The following is a 15,226-nucleotide window of genomic DNA, read 5'->3' as shown; positions in this document are numbered from 1 at the left end:
CCCTGAGAGGTGTTCAGTTAGAGGAGAGGGTTCTGAAGGAGCCAGCATCCCAGAGGGACAGACCGGCCTTGGAGTCAGGCCTCTGGGGACTCCTGACTCTGGGACTTTCAGCCAAGTGGCCGTGGTGTCCTAACCCTGGGACAACTGAATGTGATCCTGGGGGTGGAGGTGGGCTGTGTCATTACTGTCGCCACAGGCAGCCCCCAGCAGCCTCAGCTGAGGCTCGTCCTTCCCCGGCCAGGAGGGGACAGCTTGGTGGGGAAGGACCACGCCCCCTTCCCACCTGCTTGGATCACCCAGATTACATGAAGTCACAGAATCTTCGGGTCCAACCAGGTTGGCTGACATGATCTCAGCACCCTCTTCCACCTCCTCCAACATTTCTTCATCTATTTACTGATGGCTGAAAATTTGTTTAAACAGGGAGAGGGCTTTTAATTCCACAATTAAAAGGCTTGAAGTTCTAGCTGAGATAACATTTCAGTGTAAATGGGTTTTAATTAAAATTCAATCAGTCAATCATAAGTAAAAAGGATTAGGTAGTCTGGCTTTTCCCAGTTGATAAGGGAGGGTGGGGAGCATGAGGGCCCTGGCCCACTGAGGGTGAGGCGGATTTTGCTGGGAGGAAGGACAGAGCTAACATCAGCTCTGCCCTCCGGGTACCCCGTCTGCTCTCATTCAGCAGGACTTCCAATTTGCCTGCTATGTTCTCCAGGACAGCAGGACTACCCACTGCTAGTGAAGATTGCTCTTTAGAATACTAGTCTTCTGACAAAGGAGCTTTGTCCCTGGGCTCTAAGTAAATTGAAGAAACAAAGTATTGTTGTTCTGTCCCTGAGTCTTGTCCAACTCTTTGCGACCCCATGGATTGTAACACACCAGGCTCCCCTGTCCTTCCCCATCTCCTGGAGCTTACTCAAACTCATGTCCAGTAAGTCAGTGATGCCAGCCAACCATCTCGTCCTCTGTCATCCCCTTCTCCTCCTGCCTTCAATCTTTCCCAGCATCAGGGTCTTTTCCAGTGAGTGGGCTCTTCGAATCAGGTGGCCAAAGTATTGGAGTTTCAGCTTCAGCATCAGTCCTTCCAGTGAATACTCAGGACTGATTTCCTTTAGGATGGACTGGTTTGATCTCCTTGCAGTCTCAAGAGTCTCTTCCAGCACCATAGTTAGAAAGCATCAATTCTTCAGTGCTCAGCCTTCTTTATGGTCCAACTTTCACATCCATACATGACTACTTGAAAAGCCATAGCTTTGACTAGATGGACCTTTGTCAGTAAAGTAGTGTCTCTGCTTTTTAACATACTATCTAGGGCGTCATAGCTTTTCTCCCAAGGAGCAAGCGTCTTGATTTCATGGCTGTAGTCACTCAGTGCAGTGGTTTTGGAGCCAAGAAAATAAAGTCTGTCACTGTTGCCGTTGTTTCTCCATCTATTTCCCATGAAGTGATGGGACCGGATGCCACGATCTTAGTTTTCTGGATGTTGAGTTTTAAGCCAGCTTTTTCACTCTCCTCTTTCACTTTCATCAAGAGGCTTTTTAATTCCTCTTTGCTTTCTGCCCTAAGGGTGGTATCATCTGCGTACCTGATTATTGATATTTCTTTCTCCCGATAATCTTGATTCCAACTTGTGCTTCATTGGGCCTGACATTTCACATGTTGTACTCTGCATGGAAGTTAAACAAGCAGGGTGACACTATACAGCCTTGACATCCTCCTTTCTCAATTTTGAACCAGTCCATTGTTCCACGTCTGGTTCTAACTGTTGCTTTTTGAGCTGCATATAGGTTTCTCAGGAGGCAGGTGAGGTGGTCTGGTAGTCCTATCTCTTTCAGAATTTTCCACAGTTTGTTGTGATCCACATAGTTAGCTTAGGACCAAAAAAAAATCTAATAAATCACATATTAAGTAACATCGATATTTTGAATATGGTACACCTGAAAATCAACAAACCATAATCTGAGATTTGGATACATATAGGTAATTTTAACTAAAACCTCGCCTGTTTCCTCCTTTGAACCTTGTACAGCTTCTTTCCTCTCTCCATGTATGTGAACTTTGTCATGTCCAAACTTCTGAGTTTGTTCTGCAACATTTGGTTTAACTTCCCTCTCTCCATGGAGGGCTTCCCTGGTGGCTCAGTGGTAAAGAATCCGCCTGCAGTACGGAGCTGCAGGTGATACGGGTTCAACCCCTGCGTCGGGAAGATCTCCTGGAGGAGGAAACGGCAACTCACTCCAGTATTCTTGCCGGGAGAATCCCATGGGCAGAGGAGACTGGAGAGCTACAGTCCATGGGGTCATAAAAAGTCGGACATGACTGAAGTGACTTACCATGCACTCTCCATGGAATCCTAATTTCTGCAGAAATGAACTTACTACTCAGCTAAATCAAAGCATTCCATTTCATTTATCTAATTTACTTTATTTATTTGTGCATTCAGCAATCTTGTAGTGCTAAGGACTCAGAAATGAAGGGATTTGTAGACTTTCAGAGGGGACATCAGCCAAGAACTGTATGCTCTTCGTGAGAAATGTATTATTAGTCATAGTATCCAGATCCTGTGGAGGCCCAGTGCGGGGAGTGGGAAAGGCTCCACAGAGCGGGGCCATAGAGAAGAGAAGCTTCTGGGTACAAGCAGCTGAGAACGACAGTCAGGCAGGGGAAACAGCAGGTGAACAAAAGGAGCCTGCCGCCACATGACGGGTGACAAGGCCTGGATCTTGGGAGTAGAGAGGAAGCCACAGGACTGGTGTACGCTGACTCAGGGAGCCCTCAGGCCACGCTGAGGAGTGCGGGCTTGTGCTCCAGGCCCTGAAGATTCCCCGTCAGAGTGGGTGAGTGATGTGATCAGATTCCTGTTTGGAAAGGCCAGAGTTGAAGACTGTGGAGAGAGCACTGGAGTGAGGAGAGGCTGGTGCCAGGAAGATCCAACTAAGAGACTTGTCATTGTATCTGGGTTCAGAATGCAGGAGTAATAGTGTTTCCAGAAGCATTTTCACAGCTGTGGTCACACGATGGGCCGAGGTGCGTACACAGAGATGCTCATTGCAGCGTTACATAGAAGTCATCCAAGCGTCCACCAGTAGGGGACTGTTTTGCTCATGTCACACCCCTGGCAACCGGATGTCTTGTGAATGAACAGGATGGCTCTGTGCATGGTGATACGGCATAGTCTCTGGGGGAGACGCTGCAGCGCAAAATACGAGAGGCTGAACAGTGTGTGGACAGTACTGTCATTTTATCATTTGTTTTAAAAAAGCACCAGGAGGTAGACACACACACACACACACACACACACACACACACACACACACACTCTCGCCCTGGGAAGCAGGACCGTGTGTTGGTTAAGAGTATCGACGCTGGAAACAGATGGCCTGAATGAAAATCGTGACCCCGTTTACTCACTGTGCACGTGACATTCTGCATCGTCTTTGGTGGTGGTGGTTTAGCTGCTAAGTTGTATCCAAGTCTTGCGACCCATGGACTGCAGCCTGGGGATAACTGTTGGGTTGGCCAAAAAGTTCAATTGGGTCACATCTTATGGAAAAACCCAGGTGAACTTTTTTGGCCAACTCAACCATAAACACACTTTGTAGGGTTGTTGTGAATATTTAAGTAAGTCAATACATGAAAAGTGCTTACAACACTGCCTGGCACATAATAAGTGATTCATGTTTTTAATGATAACTCAATTATTATAGTTTATTATATACATGAAACATTGCTGGAAGAATGCACTTGGATCTGTTAACAGGAGTTGCCTCTGGCAGGAGGCCTATTCTTTATTTTATACCCCTGTACTCTTAGAAGAAGAAAAATTTTAAATCATTTTAATCTTTATTAAAATAGAAAAACTGTTGTTGAACCCCAGACAAGTGAGGAGACCGACCTCAGGCAGGGGAGGTGGAGGTGACGGTCTGCGTTCGGGAGGTGGTTCCCAGGGGGAGTCGGCGGAGCTGAGGCTCAGAATGATGGTGGCGGCTCTTGGAGTTAGGAAGCACCGGTCAGGGCGGGGGTCACTGAAGCAGGGGAAGAGGGCCTGAGGGGAGAGAAGGGGATGGCATATCATTCGTTGTTCTGAAAATTCAGTATGTTATGGGTGTGAAGTTTATCTGTCTTCTGGAAGGGGAAAAAATACAACCCTCATTCCCGCAGTGGCTCATTCCCACATTCCCAGTGGCTTTCTGAACTGTAACCGAGTTTTCTCATTTTCAGCTGCTTGCCTGTTTCCCCTTCCTCCTGCATTTCACTCAGGAGGTTTTTTGAAAGTGCTAGAATCAAACAGGAACTTGAATAAAACAGGAACTTGAAAGGGTTTAATATATGTTTCTTATTGCACATGCCTAAGAAGCTGTAGTTGATGGGGTTAGTGGATTATAATGACAGTCTGCTGACCTTGGCCTGATGCTCTGTTGTTGAAGTGAGACAGTGATGACGGACTCTCCCAGGCGTGGCGCAGGCTGGGGTTCCTCCCTGACAGGAGTGCTGGGCCGTGCGGCTTTTGTGTTTGTAGGATGGCCGGGAGGTTGAGGGCGCTCGTTAAAGAGATGTTTTTTAATTATTTTGGCTGCACTGGGTCTCTGTTGCTGCGCAGACTTTCTCTCATTGCAGTGAGCAGGGCCTCCTCTTCGTTGTGGTGCAGAGACTTCTCATTGCGGTGTCTTCTCTTGCTTTGCAGCATGGGCTCTAGGCACGCGGGCTCCAGTAGTTGCAGCCTGTATCGTGGTTCCGGAGCTCTAGAGCACAGGCTCAGGAGCTGTGGTGCACAGGCTCAGCTGCCCTAGAGCATGGAGGATCTTCCCGGACCAAGGCTCAAACGCGTGTCCCTTGGGTTTACCCTCTCCGCTACCAAGGCTTCTGAATGAAGTATCTTGTGATGAAGTATGTCTTGTTAAACTGTATTAACGTTAGTGAAATCTTCATAAGGCACGTTTATTCATGGCATGTGGATTCCTATTGACTGTACCACCAGGGAAGTCCAAGGAGATACGTTTTAAGGAGACTCTTCCCACCCAAGTGTCATCTGAGCCACCTGTCTCTGTTCCTCTGGAAGGAAACAGATGCTGAGTCCCAGGGACTGCAGGGGAGCAGGGCCGGGGTGGGCATGAGCCCAGGTCGGGGTTGGGGAGTGAGGACAGCAGCCTTCCCCTGGCAGATGTGTCTGGAAGACTAGAATTAAGTAGAGCTGCTGGTGACATTTTGGGGGTTCTTGGTGGAACCCCATCAAGATGCTGTCATAGTGGTATTGCAATCCAGAGTTTCTGAATGTGTTTGGCAATCTCTCCCAGCTTTGTTTTGTAAGCAGGAGCTCTCTATTCGAAGAATTCATTGACCTCCCTGTGCCATGAAAAGTGACTCAGGAGCTCTGCCCCCTCCCAGGGAAGGGGAAGTTGGGGCCAGTCTTGACACCCAGATGCAAGATGTCTCTCCTGGGCTCTAAGGTGCCTTAGAGACAGCATCTGTGTTTGTAGTGGCAGAACCTACAATTGCGAGTACTTTTTCACAGACAGCGTCTGCCTTCTTAGAAAGGTTTACCCGCTCCCACTGCCAAGGCTTGTGAACGAAGCACCTTGTGATGGAGTATTTGTTAAACCCAAATTAATGTTGGTGAAATCTTCACAAGGCATGTTTATTCATCAGGGGTTATGTGCTTTTGTCAAAAACATGCCATGGTTTAGAGGCATCATCAATAGCTCCACTGGGGGAAACAGAAAATTCTCATTGATTTTGCTTAATGGACCACTTTTTTGGTGAAAACGGAAAATATCTTCAAGTAATTTTATTAATGCCAGATTTATTTTCTGGATTTTCCTTGTCTTCAATCAACTCAAATGGAAATCATATTATTTTTCTAGTGACCCAAGTTAGTTGAAGCTTCTTTTTGTCTATTTTTTTTTTTTTTTTTTTAATGAACTGCTTTTATGGTCTTAGGGAATTTCTTGTTTAAGGAAACTTGGATACACCAGACTCCAGTTCTCCAAACTGAGCACTGAGTCCCTCCCCTCCACAACTTAAAGTTGTGGGTCTAAAATTATAGCCAAGGCCTCCTTCACCTCTCATCTTCTTTTTTTTTTTTTTAAATATTTATTTGGCTGCGCTGGGTCTTTATTATGGTAGGAGGGATCTAGTTCCCTGATCAGGGATAGAACATGGGCCCTCTGCATTGGGAGTACAGTCTTTTCCATCGGTTCTTCCATATAGTGATATTGGCAAGAGTTTTTCTCTGGTGCTTGTGGGGGATGGACAGCCCCCCCCCCAATGCTGCTGTTGGCAAACATAGTTTGTAGGTGTTTGCTATTCTTTAACAGCAGGAAGACTTTGTTACTTAAACTTTTGATGGCTGCTAATGTTTGCATATTGAAAAGCAGAGACATTACTTTGCCAACAAAGGTTCGTATAGTCAAGGCTATGGTTTTTCCAGTGGTCATGTATGGATATGAGAGTTGGACTGTGAAGAAAGCTGAGCGCTGAAGAATTGATGCTTTTGAACTGTGATGTTGGAGAAGACTCTTGAGAGTCCCTTGGACTGCAAGGAGATCCAACCAGTCCATTCTGAAGGAGATCAGCCCTGGGATTTCTTTGGAAGAATGATGCTAAAGCTGAAACTCCAGTACTTTGGCCACCTCATGCGAAGAGTTGACTCATTGGAAAAGACTCTGATGCTGGGAGGGATTGGGGGCAGGAGGAGAAGGGGACGACAGAGGATGAGATGGCAGGATGGCGTCACTGACTTGATGGATGTGAGTCTGAGTGAACTCCGGGAGTTGGTGATGGACAGGGAGGCCTGGCGTGCTGCGATTCTTGGGGTCGCAAAGAGTCGGACACGACTGAGCGACTGAACTGAACTGAACTGACTGAATGTTTGCATGACAGCCTATATAGCATGAGGGGTTCTCTGATGGCTCAGTGGGTGAAGAATCTGCCTGCAGTGCAGGAGACACAGGAGAAATGGGTTGGATCCCTGGGTGGGGAAGATCCGCTGCAAAGGGAATGGCAACCCACTCCAGTTCTTGCCTGGAGAATTCCATGGACAGAGGAGCCTGGCGGGCTACAGTCTTGGCACTGTTGGCTATAGCCTGCACCATTAGGGAATGAAGAGTGCCATGTTTTAAAGCACTGGCAGCCCCAAGAGATACAGAAATAGTATGAAAAGTACATTTTGGTTTTAAAAATTAAATCACTGGTCATTTTTTCTAAGGTCCATGATAATTTTCAAAGTATTAAAACTGCTCACAGAGTCAAAATACTAGCTCCCAAAGCACGGGTTTCTGCTTTGTTTTTGTGGCGGTTGGTATGTCTTGTGGTTTGCTTTTGAGGTACCAGGCGACCCGGTCACCTCAGCCGCACTTGTCTGAACTTGATTTGCCCCCAGTGGCCCCGCGGTGGTCCCCCTGACTCCTTGGTTTTCAGGAGAGACTGCCCCTGTGCCCAGCCGGCCCTGAGCCTCGTGTCCTTCCACAGGCCCGTTCATCAGCGTCGTCTTATCCAAGCTGGAGAACATGCTGGAGAACTCGCTGCACGTGAACTTGCTGCTCATTGGCATCATCACACAGCTGGCCAGCTACCCGCAGCCCCTCCTGCGCTCCTTCCTGCTCAACACCAACATGGTCTTCCAGCCCAGCGTGCGCTCCCTGTACCAGGTACCGCCCGGCCCCAGGCACCGCCTTGCCCCTGCCCTGCCCACACCTGCTGGGGAGGCCCGGCTGATGCACAGGCCCCGCCCCCCGCCCCGCCCCCCGCCCCGCCTTGCCCTGTGCGCCTGCGCACACCTGCTGCGGAGGCGTGGCAGATGCAAGGGCCCGGCCCCACCCCTGGCCCCCGGTCCCGCCCCTCTCCCCTGTTCTCATTTGCTCTCCAGCCCAGTACTTTCACGCTGGTTGTGTGGATCATTCTAGACAAACTGAAGATTCGAAGCTTGTTTGATTTGATGTTTTGAGAGCACCACTCCCCCCAGAACACCCAGGCAGTTAAAACCCTGTCGTTCCTGCAGTGGGGGCTGTGCCTGACAGATGTCCTGATAACTCAGAGCAGAACTCCGTGCTGAAGTATTAGAGTCATTAGTGCTGGTTTTGACAGGTCCTCGCGTCTGTGAAGAATAAGATTGAACAGTTCGCCTCTGTGGAGAGAGACTTCCCTGGCCTCCTCATACAGGCCCAGCAATACCTGCTCTTCCGCGTGGACCTCTCCGATCCGAGCACCGAGACACCCACCAAAGGTCAGCGGGTCCTCCCCTGTCCCTCCCTGTCAGCGGCTCCTGTTCCCCCAGCTTCCCGACTTGGGGTCCTGGGTGCTGCAGCAGCTCCTGGATGCTAAAAGCATCTCAAAAGAAAAAAAAAATCTCAGAAAATATTTCCCTTTTCACCCTGAGTGTCCTTACACCAAAAGGAAGGTCTGCTCCACCCATACGCAGCCTGGTCCCACTTTGGAGGCTCTAGCAAGGCATTTGTTTTCCTAATGTAGGGTAGTTCAGGGCAGGACTGATGTGGGAGCTGTTTCTAGAATGAATGACTTGGCACCTGTGGGCCAGAAAGAAGCCTTATGTGCATATTGTTTGTTTGGTGCTACCCCAAGGAGGGCATCCATTTTATTTATTGTGTTTTCAGAGACTTTTGAGCCCCAAATAAATGTGCTTCAGGGCTCCAGAAGGTGAAAGCCGTTCATCTGGGCTCCAGAAGGTGAAAGCCGTTCATCTGGAGCAAGAGAAGTAAAGTTTATGTGCACCTTAAACCTTCCAAGATGCCTTTCCATGGGCTCTGGAGGGCTGGCCGATCAGGTGGCACAGGAACCCGAGGACTGGCCACGGGGCCTGGGGAAAGGGCTGCCCAGCCTTGATTAAGCTCTGGTCACACAGATTTGACAACAGCTGTCTCTCTTACTGAGCTGGCTTATGTTCATCTCCCTTGAGACAAGTCAGGCTTCTCTGTGGCTGGTGGACAACAGAGAGCAGGGCTGTCGGTCCGGGCTAAAGCAAGTGATGGGAAACAAGATGTGGAGTGAGAAGCAGGAATGTAATTTAGAGCAGTGTTACACCACTGAGGGAAGCTGGGAAGGCCCGGCCCTCTGACGGCACGCCCTGGCCACCGTGTAGCTGTCTGTTCTTGGTTACTTGTCTTCACGGGACTTAGGCCTCGACTCTCAAGTGAAGGTTTGTCTCTCTGTCTCTCGAGGTCTTTCTGACTGCAGAATTCAGGGTGTGAAAGGTGATTAGAACACTGCAAGACAGACTCTGAGAGAAAGGGAGCCCTGTGCCCCTGGTGAAGTGAGGGGGAGGCTTCAAGCACAGGCCGTGGAGAAGAGCAGGTGGCCAGTCTTGGATGGAGGGGAGCCCCCCGTCTGTGGGAAAGTGGGCTGCAGGTTCCCTGCGCCCTCTGCTAGCCTCGTGCCAGTCAGCCTGTTGGCTTGTCCCTCCTGGTGGGGGGCATGCTGCCGTGACTCACCCTGCGGGAGTGGTGTGCCAGTTAGCTTTTGTGCGTAATAAACCACCACAAAAGACTCCAGATACAGTGATCCCACACACTCATGAGTCTGTGTGGTTGCCAGGTTGATCTGCTGCTCTGGGCGAGCATGGCTGATGCTGGCAGCACTTGCTCAGCGTGGCTGGGCGTCTGGGATGGCCTGGCTCACACCGGTGGCTGCTGGCTGGGGTGATGGGGTGATGAGGGTCTGTGTTACTCATCATCCAGTGGGTTTGCCCTGACTTGGCAGCTTCATGGGTGTCGGGTAGCAGGAGCAGAAGGTGCAGTCTCTTGAGGCCCCAGATGGGGACCCCCCCACCTAACAGGTTGATTCTGCTGCATTCTGTCGGCCAAGCCACTGGGTCAGCCCAGCTGCAGGAGTGGAGCAGACCCCCCGACCCCCCGGATGGGATGATCATGGGACGCGGGATCATGGCCATGTGCAGCCTCCAGACAGAAGGCAACTCAAGTCTTGTGCTGCGCTCTGGGCTTGGTCTTTATTTGTACTTTGCAGTTTGCAAGGTGCCTTCATAGACAGTTTTCCTTTTCAGACAGCAGTGTGCAGTGGACATGCAGGGTACTGTTAGCTCGTTTTCATAGAAGGAGGCTGAAGGTATTGGCCCAGAGAGGTCGGCCAGGTGCCTGGTTCAGAGAGCCTGAGGGCTCATGCCCTGACTGGCCTCCTGGACCCACACAATCCTGGTGACGGTGGTGGGCTTGGGGTGGAGGGGTCCCTGAAACCCTGTGCTCCGTCCTGGCTTCAGACTGTGTGACGGCGGTGGCTGCTGGATATGTGCCCAGGGGCTCTTGTTTCCGCCTCATAAGGTGATCAGTTAGGCAGCTGTGGCGGATGATTTCTAAGGCCTGTGACTCTCAGGGGACGTTGACTTGTGGGAAGCGTCTCTTGGGATAGAAGACTCCCCTTTGATGGAATTTTTCAGATTAACCTCCTAATTAACCTCTTTCAGGTTTGCAAAGTGACAGCTCCCTTCAACTTTAAAAATCTTTCAACTCACAGAATGACCAAGGTCTCTGTCCCTTGTACAAACTGACTCGTGTGTGATATGATTGCTTATAGATGAGATGGGCCTGGGAGCCTGGTTCTCACAGGGCCGCAGAACAGCGAGCGATCAGAATCCCGTGAGAGGCGCATACTGGGGAGTCTAGCGTCTGTGCTCCTTGTCTGATGCCATTGCGGAGGTGCAGGGTAACTCACTTCTCTAACTTCTCCAGTCTTCCAGCAGTATCCTGACAACCGTTTGCTGTGGCCTTTCAGACCCAGGGCAACAGTTTAGGAAGCCACTCCCGGTTCTGGCATTTATACTTCCTTCCCTTCCTACTTCTCCTCTGGGTGCTGTGCCTGCACACTGGGCCCTTTTCCAAGGGGTGTATGGTTCATGGACCTGCAGCCTGAGCTGCCCCATCACGCAGGCCCAGGTGAAACCAGCCTCCTCACTAACGCTTCGATCAGTCCGGGTGGACTTCTGTGCTGAAACAGTGTCACTCTCGAGCCTCGTGGTCTGTGAGCCCCAGCCACTTGCCAGGCATTTCATGTTTCCCTCAAATACAAATTCCAAACCACAAAGGTGGTATTTTCTGTTATTTACGTATAGAGTCCTTTCACTGACTGCTAGTCCTGGAGGGGTCAGGTAGGTATTATTTCCATTTTACGGAAAAGGAAACCGAGCCATTATGTGACTAGCTGGTTGCCAGGTAGGGACCATAACTTGAGTCTCCTTGTTTTTGAGTTGAGTTTGACTCAAGGAAAGAACCATGAGTTCTCTATGCTGCTGGACAGAACCACCGCCAGGACTTCTGCTGGACTTCTGCCTCCCTCACTGGGCATGCCCCCATCTTCATCAGTGAAGACAGTGTTAATTCTTGGGTTGAAGCTGGGTAAATGAGGCTTAGCGATGACACTTTTAAAATTCATGGATCAAGCTAGATAAATGATCCACAAAAGCCCTTTGCGGGGAAAGAGTAAATTTGAAAGAGAAAGATGGAGATGAGGGAGTGAACCAGCTCCAGGGAGCTGAGGTGCAGGGAGCAGCTGACAATGGCGGGTTCCTCCCCTCATTCATTCAGCATATGTCTGTTAGCTGTTCTGTGGATGAGTGTGGGGGTTTGGGGGGGGGGCGGGCATGAAGGACACAGTGTTTAGGGGCTCAGCTCTTAGGAACTTCAAAGTCTTAACAGAGGACAAAGAACAGAAACAGCACCACCAGGCTGAAGGGCCCTGCAGACCCCAGCTGGTAAATAAAATGAGTGGGAGGCTCCAACAGGGGGTCACTTCCAAGGGCAGGAAGTGCAAGTGGTTTATAGAGTCAGTGGCAACTGAATTGATGGCAGTGTGATGGCTGACACTTACCAAGAGGTCCTTGTGCGCGTTATACCTGTTGACTCTGTGAGTCTGTGAGAAATGAGGCCAGTAAAGTACAGAGAGGTAAACCACCTCGCCTGATGTCCCTCAGCCAGGACGTGGCCGAGTCTGTGCCCTTAACCACGGTTCTGGTACTTCTTAAACCTGGTGAGCCTTAGGTGTGCAGACACGGGAGGGAGTGCCAGGTGGGGCCCAGCATGTGCAGTGTGGGTCGGTCTGCTGCCTGGGTCCCATCTCCCTGGGAATCCCGGACGGCCTCCTGGCTGGGCCCCGCCGCGTCCCTGAGAGCTGGGTGCTGTGGCACTGGGGGCGGGTGTCGCTCCGGCGTGGCCCCCAGGCTGGGGGCTGGCTGTGTCCCCAGGGACGTCAGCGCTCTGTCCTCACTCTCTTGTCAAGGCACAGTGTGAGTTTCTGCTGAAAGGCAGCAGCAGATTCTCAACAACCTCCCCAGTTCTTTATGGCATGAGCTGTGATAAGCTTTAATCTAAAAGGATATTTAAAGCAGTAGAGTGGAGGATTTTTTTTTAACACTAAAGACGATAGTAGTGAGATGTGGAAAGTACTATAAATGTCAGGAATTTTTAGTACCATAGTTAAGCAACACTCTGAGAAGAATGTTGAGAAATGGGGCTGAATTCTAAAAAAGCAGCCAAAATAATGAAGAGCTTGAATATAATGATTTATAAGGAGTAATGAGTCTGTTGGAGAGGGGCGCGGAGGAAGACATAAATAATTCCTATCGATAGGAAGGCTGGAGATCTTCAGGAATTAAATAGGTAAGCTGAACCATTTTAATTGGTAAACTGATGCGATATGAAAATGCAAATCACTTGGATATACAAAATTTGGTTCATATCATCTTGGATGAACATTATTGAAACTGAGATTGAAACTCCTGGAAACCTTGCTTGAATGGAACGTCCAAGCCACCTGCTGCTCTGAGATGCCCGTGGTGGTGGAGAGCTCCCAGTCTGGTCTTAGGAGCATTCAGCTTCCTCTCCATCATTCCAGCCTCGAAAAGGCTTCATCCATTCTGTTCCTCCCAAAGGCTGGAGGTCCCACCCAGAAGGGGCTGGGATCGGGGCAGGAAGCCCTGGAGGCCGGAGCCCTGTGCCCAGGCCGTGGGCAGCGTGGTGTGTGACTCAGGCTGCCTTGCACAGCCCTGCGAGGTGGTCAGGGCTCAGCTGGCAAAGGGAGGGTGGTCACCCCGACCCCAGGAGGCATGGAGGGTCGGTGTCCCTGTTGTCCTGTGTCTTCACTTGGCTGACTCGGCGGGAGGAGACGCCTTTTCCCTTTCCCCTTCGTCTCGCCCCAGGCGCAGAGGGTTCCTGATGAACCTATATTCTTGCCACAGTTTCTTCTTGTAGAGCCTCATATAGGAATTGGGATAAAACTCTCATTACATGCCTGATGCTGGAGCTGATCTGCTGGGTGGATCTGAGTGTCTCCGAGGGAAGTAGAGGGGGGCTCTTTAGACTGCAGTCAGAGTGGGAACTGAACATCCGCACCCCCTCCCCCCCTTCCAGCACGCACACGTCACTTAAGGGCAGACAGAAGGGCTCCCAGAGGCTCCTCACCACGGCTGCCTGCCTTCTGGTTTCAGATCCCGTTCAGGACACCTCCAGGACAGGAAGCGGCAAGAACTTTTTGGATGGCCCCCCAAAAGTGCTTCAGCCTTTCCTGACGAACAGAGCCAAGGTGGTGGGGGCGCCCCCCAGCCTGCCCCCACCGGTGCGGGACACCATGCTGGCAGCCGCCCTCTTCCCTGAGTTCCTGAAGGAGCTGGCTGCCCTGGCCCAGGAACACTCCATCCTCTGCTGCAGGATCCTGGGCGACCCGGACGACGCCTGCTGGTAGTCTGGAAGTCTGGTTCTGGTTTTCTGCGGTGTTAGTCTTGACTGAATGTTGAATGCAAAGCTGCTTATAGACATCTCTACTTGGAGACTTCCTGACGATACTTGATTTTGGGGGAGGGGGGCCTTCTCTGCACCTCCTCTCTCTCCAGCCAGGCTTCCCCACCTTGTCTTCCCACTAACGTGGTTGCTCCTTTGGCAGGCTTTCTGGGCTCCGTTTTTCTTCCTCCTCAAGCGGTCTTGGTCCTTATCCTCCCATTCCTTTGAGTAGGAGCGTAGGTCCCGCCTTGCAGCAGTAGGTCACACCCAGCGATCACCAGGGGTCAGTGACTTCTGGAGGTGCCCGTGCCAGAGGGCTGGCCCTCCAGCAGCACGTGAACACGTGCCTGCCCCTGCTGCCTTCCGCATCGTGGCCCCCCCTACAAAGAGAGGAGTAAAGACGGAGCCCCTCTTGCCCCCAACACAAGCCCGGATCATCCGTCCTTTTGCGTTTTGCTTGCACCACTTGTACTCCATCAACACGCTGCCTTACGGTGCAGGCAGATCCACTGGCCTCAGCTCTCTGCCCAGGAAGTCAGGCACAGCTGGAGAGAATGTGGGATGCAGGGAAATGTCTTCTTGCTTGAGAGCTTTCTTTACTCACTGTATCGCCACCTAAACACTGAAAATAGCCTTATTTTAGTAAGATTTGCACACAATGAACTCTGCCTATGCAAACTGTTACTTTGGTTTTTAGGACTCTGATCAACCCTATGAACAAAGCATGGTATCTGATGCTTATGTAAGAAGACAAGCATTGTTATTTTTTTAAGTGTTTTATGAAAAACTGATTTGTGAAACTATCTCATGGTGGGTATTTTTGGGGAGTATGGAGTGGGGGAAAGGATAAAGGTAAATTAAATACAATCTGTACAAACCTTGGTAATTATTTAAAAATCTATTTGCTTTTTCTAATGTGTTGCACTTTGTAGAGAAACAGGGACTGCACAGCCTCTGGGAACTGGGATTTAAGGGCCAGCAGGTCATAGGGAGCCCCGCCAAGCCAAGTGCCTGCTGGGGCCTCGCTCTGCACAGAAACGCTGCCTTCTGAGTAATGGGGCTCATTAGACGGCCCCATCATGATGTACTAGCGCATCTCTGCTCTGCAGCCCACTCCGCCAGGCGTAATTATACTCAGAGCCTTGGTCTACTCCCACGGAGAGGGAGACGCACACAAAATAATTGTGGGCTAAAAAAAACAAGACCATAAACAACCGATATTCATGGATGTTATCAGGTTCCACTGCCCTGTTCTGTGTGCAGGCGAGAAGCGTGAACTAGGATGAGCTCTGTTTGGAAGGAAATTGGAAGCCCCAGGCCTCTCCTCCTTGTGGGTGTCTTGCTGAGACCCTGGCAGCAGTGCCTCAGGAGGGCCGGTGCGGTTTTAATCAGGCCCTAGTAGAGCAGGGGCATGAAGGAGAAAAGCGCATGAGATGCTGCAGAGCTGAGGCTGCCATTGTGTTCAGGGACCTTGAAGCAGCTCTGTATCCAAA

At 50.5% G+C, this 15,226-nt stretch overlaps 1 protein-coding gene across 3 annotated transcripts in view; it reads left to right on the top strand.

Moving 5' to 3' along the window:
- FHIP1A (FHF complex subunit HOOK interacting protein 1A) overlaps positions 1–14,648 on the top strand; it is a 308,163-nt gene extending 293,515 nt beyond the window's left edge. For all 3 annotated transcript variants that reach the window (XM_002694315.7, XM_005217478.5, XM_010813681.4), the window contains 3 exons: positions 7,468–7,646; positions 8,083–8,221; positions 13,445–14,648. In XM_002694315.7, coding sequence (XP_002694361.1) covers positions 7,468–7,646; positions 8,083–8,221; positions 13,445–13,698 — 572 coding nt within the window. In that variant the 3' untranslated portion in view covers positions 13,699–14,648. The remainder of the gene's footprint in view (positions 1–7,467; positions 7,647–8,082; positions 8,222–13,444) is intronic.
- The last annotated feature ends 578 nt before the right edge of the window (positions 14,649–15,226 follow it).

The sequence above is a fragment of the Bos taurus genome, chromosome 17 (genome assembly GCF_002263795.3).
Source record: "Bos taurus isolate L1 Dominette 01449 registration number 42190680 breed Hereford chromosome 17, ARS-UCD2.0, whole genome shotgun sequence".
Classification (NCBI taxonomy): Eukaryota; Metazoa; Chordata; class Mammalia; order Artiodactyla; family Bovidae; genus Bos; species Bos taurus.
Note: the sequence above shows the minus strand (reverse complement) of the source record. Positions and strands in the feature narration are given on the sequence as shown.